Source organism: Bombus flavifrons, unplaced genomic scaffold (genome assembly GCF_040668555.2).
Source record: "Bombus flavifrons isolate JBK064 unplaced genomic scaffold, iyBomFlav1_principal scaffold0343, whole genome shotgun sequence".
NCBI lineage: Eukaryota > Metazoa > Arthropoda > Insecta > Hymenoptera > Apidae > Bombus > Bombus flavifrons.
In genome coordinates, this window is record NW_027185087.1 from 26,508 (window position 1) to 34,105 (window position 7,598).

The 7,598-nt window shown below is 40.2% G+C and overlaps 1 protein-coding gene across 1 annotated transcript; it reads right to left on the bottom strand.

Moving 5' to 3' along the window:
• Positions 1-4,415: 4,415 nt before the first annotated feature.
• Positions 4,416-5,438, bottom strand: LOC138189554 (smad nuclear interacting protein 1-like). The gene is made up of 2 exons (XM_069131564.1): positions 4,710-5,438; positions 4,416-4,621 (listed from the first exon to the last, which is right to left on the bottom strand). The coding sequence occupies exon 1, from the start codon at positions 5,326-5,328 to the stop codon at positions 4,744-4,746; it is 585 nt and encodes a 194-aa protein (XP_068987665.1). The 5' UTR covers positions 5,329-5,438; the 3' UTR covers positions 4,416-4,621; positions 4,710-4,743.
• Between the last annotated feature and the right edge of the window lie 2,160 nt (positions 5,439-7,598).

Sequence of the window (7,598 nt, forward strand, 5' to 3'; positions counted from 1 at the left end):
TTTAACCTATCCTCAATCGAGTGTTAGTGTTATTTAGCACTTTACTTGCGCTTGTTGAGACTGAAACGCTTCACCCGAACGGTACGATGGTCTGTCAATGACTGTCCCAGTATGTTGCGGATTTGTTTAATAGATTAACCGAACCTCGATCGAGCGTTAGTGTTATTTAGCACTTGTACTTGTGGAGACTGAAACACAGCACCTTCACGGTACGAAGGTCTGTTAAAGACTAGCCATAGTATAATGCCGCTTCTCCCCACCAGCCGTTGAGTTTCGGCCATCATGCTCTCCCCACCACCTGTTTCGGAACTGCACATCCGGGACTCCCAGACAGGATAGAACGTGTCCGAGACATAAACAGAAGCATGTGAGTCGAACAAAATCAGTAATAACAAAAAATAACAGCTGTTACACGCGTAATTTTTTTAATGATGGTTTTATACCCATTTTAAAAACAGGGAGTTTATGGGAATCACGATTGGTCCAGGTGCCTATGGGTTCGCTGTCAAACGGGACGAAACTCGGGTCGGACGCTCTGAAATCCGAGCTCCTGATGCGCCAAAGGATGCCAGGAGGCAGTAAATGTATACATAAATTATTTATATTATATAACGTAATATGCTATAACGTTACACCATATAACGTTATACCATATCACGTGTTACGTTATAACGTTATACTATATAACGTAATACGTCATAGCGTAACAGTATATAATGTAATACGTTATAACGTTATACTAAATAACGTTATACTATAAAACGTAATACAATACGTTACAAGGTTACACTATATAAGGTAATACAATAGGTTATAAGAAGCTGAAAACAGAAGACAAATGGTATAGGTGGAATGAAAGCGAGGAGAATCTAGAAGAAGAAAGAAGGCGAGGGTCGAGAGGATGAGATAAGGAGATAGATACGGGGGGCGGGGTACATAAAGGGGTACTGCTTCTGGAACGTAGCAGGGATAATGAACAAGGAGAAAGAGGTATGGGAATATTTGAGGACATTTGACGTAATCGGCCGCACGGAAACATGGACAGAGGAAAGCAAATGGGAAAGGGTAAAACATAGACTACCCAAGGAATACGACTGGAAATGCACTGCAGCAAGGAGAGAAGGGAAAAAGGGAAGGGCAAATGGTGGTATAATAACAGGCGTAAACAAAAATCTGAAGGAAATAGAGTATAAGGAAATAACTGATGACATAGTAGAAAGAAAAATAAGGTACAAGGAGAGGACCTATAGAATAGTGGTGGTTTATAATTGCGACACGAAAAGGACATGGAATGAAATAGAGGAAAATGTAGAGGGAAGGGAAAAGGAAGTGACGATCATAGGAGGAGATTGGAATGCAAGAACGGGAGAGGAGCGAGGGCTGATAAACGAGGGACTAGGAAAAGCAAAAAGCAGGAGATCAAAAGACAAGACAATAAATACGGAAGGTAGGACGCTATTAAGTTTGCTGGATGAAAGAGGCTGGACGATAATTAATGGTTCAGACAAAGAAGGATATGAGTGGACCTATGTGGGGGAGAGGGGAAAATCGGTAATAAACTACGTGATTGGCAATCAGGAAGCGATCGAAGAAATAACAGACATAAAGGTAGGAAAAAGAGTAGAGTCAGACGACATGCCGTTAGAAATAGGATTAGGGGGACCAGAGTTGCAAAGAGATGAGGAAAGAAAAGAAGAAGAGAAGGAAAGAAGGGAATGGACAAAAGAAAGTGTGGGAAGATATTTAGAGGAGTGAAAAAACTGGGCAAGCAGGGGTGGAACAGTAGAGGAAATGTGGACAGAAATCAAGAAGAAGATAAACGAGGCAATACCAAAGAAGAGAGTAAGGATAAGGAAATGGAGCATAGTAGAAAAGGTATGGTACGACAAGGAGTGGAAAGAGAGGTAAAGGGAGATAAGAAGGAAAATGACAAAATTTAGGAAATGGAAATGCGGCAGAGAAGAATTCATAGAGGAGAAGAAGCCGTTTAAACAGTGGTGTAAACAAAGAAAGGAGAAGCAGGAAGAGGAAAAAATGGAGAAAATCAACACGATCAAAACAGAGCAAGAAACATGGATATACATAAATAAATATAGAAGCAGAAGAGAGGTTATAGACGAAGAAATAAGGGAAGAGGAGTAGAAAAGTTATTTTATGGAAATGTTAGAGGGGACAGAGAGTAAAGAGGACAGAAAAACAGAAGGGCGGAGAGCGGAGGAGGAATCAAAGGAGGAGAGAGAAGACAACATAGAGAAGGAAGAGGTGATATTCCAAACAAGGAACTTGAAAGAGAAAAAAGCAACAGGGCGAGATTGTTTGGAAAACGAGGTATGGAAGTATGTGCCAAAGGAAGTGGGGGAGGCGTTATGGGAGATGTGAAGGAAAGTATGGAACGGAGTGGGGATGCCTGAAGGCTGGAGAAAAGGCGTAATATGTCCGATTTACAAGAGGGGAGACAAGGGAGCAGTGAAGAGCTACAGAGGGGTCACGTTAATGGTCACGGCATATAAGATTTATGCAGGAATTCTGGACGAGCTGCTGAAGGTGGAGATCGAAGACAAGCTGGGAGAGGGCCAATTTGGGCTTAGGAAAGGAAGAGGAGTAATAGACGCAGTGTACGTATTGAACCATATAATAGACAAACAATTGAACGGAGAAAGAGGGAAGCTATATGCATGCTTCGCGGATTTAAAGACAGCGTTTGATAGGGTCGACAGGAAGAAGCTGGGGGAGATAATGAAGAGAATGGAGGTTAACGAGAAGTTAACCATAAGGATAGAGAAGATATACGAGGAGACAAAGAACGTAGTGAGGATCAGGAACCATAACACAAAAGAGTTTTGGACAGTGAGTGGAGTGAGTCAAGGGTGGACGCTGAGCCCGACACTATTCAACGTCTATGTGGCAGGGCTGGAAGAGGAAATAAGGAAAGGTCAAGTAGGAGGTATAGTGGTAGCAGACAGAAAGGTATGCTCACTATCATATGCAGTTGACATTGTATTGATAGCGGACAGACAAGAGGAGTTAAAGGAAATGATGAAGAGATTTAAAACATTCCTAATGGAAGTGGAACTTTAATTGAGCACGGAAAAGACAAAAGTAGTAGTGTTTGAAAAGAAAAGGAACAATAGGAGACAAAGGAAATGGAGATGGGGTGAGCAAGAACTAGAAGAAGTGGACGAAATAAGGTATTTAGGGTACATACTGCAGAAAAATGGGAGTGACGAGAAGCATATTCAAGACAGAAAAAAGAGGGCACCAATTGCGATAAAGAAGACATGGAGCGTAGGAGAAAGGATATTTAAAAGGGGCTACAAGAGGAGAATGAGGATGTTTGGAGCACTGGTAGAGAGTGTAGCGCTGTTTGGAGCGGAGGTGTGGGGATGGAACGTAGAGGAGAGACTGGACAGGATAAAAGGGAGATACGTGAGATGGATTCTAGGCTTAGCCACAACAACGCCAAATTACATTCTGAGAGAGGAGTGCAAGATAGAGGAAATAAGAGAAAAGGCGCTGAAAAGAGCAGTAAGGTATGAGGAGAAAGCCTTAGAATCGAAGAAGGAATTAGTAAAGGAGTGTATAAAGGAGAGGGAAAAGAATTGGGGAAAGGGTCATGAAGGGACAAGAGCAAGGAAAAGAAAGATGAGGTTAGAGGAGGCGAGAGAGGGGAGGACACAAGTGGAGGAATGAGATAGACAAGAAAGGAAGACAGCTAACCAAATCATAGAAGAAAGTGGGAAGAGAGAAACAGAGGAGAGGGAGAAAAGGATAAGGGAAGCTAAGTACAACAGATATTTCAGAAACATAGCAAAAGAAGGGCTACCAAAGTATCTAGAAGGAAAGATGAAATGGAAGGCCAGAAGTATGGTAGCAAGATTTAGATGTGGTAACGAAACCAGGGCAAGGGAACACTGGAAAGAGGAGGGAGAAAGAGGATGCAGATTATGCAAGAAAGGAGAGGGGAACTTGAGACACATATTAGAGGAATGTGAGATAACAGGAGGAGCAAGGAACATGGTAGAAACACTAAATGAGACTGGAGAAGGACTGGCAGAATTGAAAGCGATAATAGTGAAGAGAAGAGTAGCAGAAGAGGGGGAGGAACGACAGGGAGGGAGCACGGCAAGGAAGCAAAAGTCAAAGACTATTTCTTTATTAGTTCCTTCCCCTACAAACTTTATAACTTTGAAGTAAAAGTAAACCAGATTCTGTAAATATCTTCAACATCGTAATAGGGAATATATTACTAAGAAAATAATTGTATTGTATGAATTTTTTATATTTTATATATACTTGTCTATACTAATGTGCAAATACTGTAATAAAATTGCATATACAATATCAAATTTATTATTTAACAGGTCTGGGTAAATAAAGTAAACAAATTGTTATTATATATAAATATATATATTTCCGTCAAAAGTGACTTATTAGAATTAAGTTACATTTCTAGTTATATAAAATGTAAAAAATATTATGTACATGAGTCCAGTTAATATCTTACACTGTACAATTTAAGGATAATCACAAATTAGCCTTAGCTATAGTGGTAGACGATACCTATATAGCTATGTGATTATGTGTCATAACTTCTTTCTCGAACCTTCTTCCAACTAATATCCTGAAATAAAACATATAAATGAATAAACTACTGAAAAAGGTAAAATGTTTGAGAAATATTATGATTTATAAAATACAATAGTACATACGCAGTAGAACGAGCAGCAGTTGTACTTGTAATAGTTAATCATCCGACGAATCATCTTGACTATGTTCGTGTAATACAACATATTCTCTGGTGCTGTATCCAAAACGGATTACATCCCGTTCTAATAATTCGTGATATCTTCTCGGTTCTAATTTTACATTATTTACAAATGTGCCATTTGCAGACTCTAGGTCTATAAGATAAGGGCAAATTCTTTTCCCTTCGCCTCCACCTTCTTTTTGAAAAGGTACTAAACGATATTGTAGAACCGCATGCTGCTTGGAGCATGAAGGGTGATCCAAGGGAATATCCGCAATTTTGCGATCTCTACCCATTAAATAAGCTGAGTGTCTATGAACATACAAGATAGGCAATGCTTTCTCTTCCTTGAACGGATATAACCTCCATCTTCGTTTAGGTTTTCTCGCATCTGCAGGTTCGGAATATTTAATAACCACACCATTTACAGTGTTTGTATCTTCTGTTAGTTTTCCAGACAATTCGAAATTTGGTTTTTCTTTTTCCTGTTTTGGCTTGCGTTTCGCACTAACAATAGGTTTACTCCATTCTGGCGAACGTTCTCTCTTTACTCGTACTTCTTTGTAGTTATTTCTACTCATTGTAGGGATCTTGTTGCGAATTCGATTAAATAGCAACCGGACAAATCAAACCAATCGGACGTTATCGCGTACCTCGAATGACAACGCTCAACGTGGTGGAGGTTTAATAGTTTAACCTATCCTCAATCGAGTGTTAGTGTTATTTAGCACTTTACTTGCGCTTGTTGAGACTGAAACGCTTCACCCGAACGGTACGATGGTCTGTCAATGACTGTCCCAGTATGTTGCGGATTTGTTTAATAGATTAACCGAACCTCGATCGAGCGTTAGTGTTATTTAGCACTTGTACTTGTGGAGACTGAAACACAGCACCTTCACGGTACGAAGGTCTGTTAAAGACTAGCCATAGTATAATGCCGCTTCTCCCCACCAGCCGTTGAGTTTCGGCCATCATGCTCTCCCCACCACCTGTTTCGGAACTGCACATCCGGGACTCCCAGACAGGATAGAACGTGTCCGAGACATAAACAGAAGCATGTGAGTCGAACAAAATCAGTAATAACAAAAAATAACAGCTGTTACACGCGTAATTTTTTTAATGATGGTTTTATACCCATTTTAAAAACAGGGAGTTTATGGGAATCACGATTGGTCCAGGTGCCTATGGGTTCGCTGTCAAACGGGACGAAACTCGGGTCGGACGCTCTGAAATCCGAGCTCCTGATGCGCCAAAGGATGCCAGGAGGCAGTAAATGTATACATAAATTATTTATATTATATAACGTAATATGCTATAACGTTACACCATATAACGTTATACCATATCACGTGTTACGTTATAACGTTATACTATATAACGTAATACGTCATAGCGTAACAGTATATAATGTAATACGTTATAACGTTATACTAAATAACGTTATACTATAAAACGTAATACAATACGTTACAAGGTTACACTATATAAGGTAATACAATAGGTTATAAGAAGCTGAAAACAGAAGACAAATGGTATAGGTGGAATGAAAGCGAGGAGAATCTAGAAGAAGAAAGAAGGCGAGGGTCGAGAGGATGAGATAAGGAGATAGATACGGGGGGCGGGGTACATAAAGGGGTACTGCTTCTGGAACGTAGCAGGGATAATGAACAAGGAGAAAGAGGTATGGGAATATTTGAGGACATTTGACGTAATCGGCCGCACGGAAACATGGACAGAGGAAAGCAAATGGGAAAGGGTAAAACATAGACTACCCAAGGAATACGACTGGAAATGCACTGCAGCAAGGAGAGAAGGGAAAAAGGGAAGGGCAAATGGTGGTATAATAACAGGCGTAAACAAAAATCTGAAGGAAATAGAGTATAAGGAAATAACTGATGACATAGTAGAAAGAAAAATAAGGTACAAGGAGAGGACCTATAGAATAGTGGTGGTTTATAATTGCGACACGAAAAGGACATGGAATGAAATAGAGGAAAATGTAGAGGGAAGGGAAAAGGAAGTGACGATCATAGGAGGAGATTGGAATGCAAGAACGGGAGAGGAGCGAGGGCTGATAAACGAGGGACTAGGAAAAGCAAAAAGCAGGAGATCAAAAGACAAGACAATAAATACGGAAGGTAGGACGCTATTAAGTTTGCTGGATGAAAGAGGCTGGACGATAATTAATGGTCCAGACAAAGAAGGATATGAGTGGACCTATGTGGGGGAGAGGGGAAAATCGGTAATAAACTACGTGATTGGCAATCAGGAAGCGATCGAAGAAATAACAGACATAAAGGTAGGAAAAAGAGTAGAGTCAGACGACATGCCGTTAGAAATAGGATTAGGGGGACCAGAGTTGCAAAGAGATGAGGAAAGAAAAGAAGAAGAGAAGGAAAGAAGGGAATGGACAAAAGAAAGTGTGGGAAGATATTTAGAGGAGTGAAAAAACTGGGCAAGCAGGGGTGGAACAGTAGAGGAAATGTGGACAGAAATCAAGAAGAAGATAAACGAGGCAATACCAAAGAAGAGAGTAAGGATAAGGAAATGGAGCATAGTAGAAAAGGTATGGTACGACAAGGAGTGGAAAGAGAGGTAAAGGGAGATAAGAAGGAAAATGACAAAATTTAGGAAATGGAAATGCGGCAGAGAAGAATTCATAGAGGAGAAGAAGCCGTTTAAACAGTGGTGTAAACAAAGAAAGGAGAAGCAGGAAGAGGAAAAAATGGAGAAAATCAACACGATCAAAACAGAGCAAGAAACATGGATATACATAAATAAATATAGAAGCAGAAGAGAGGTTATAGACGAAGAAATAAGGGAAGAGGAGTAGAAAAGTTATTTTATGGAA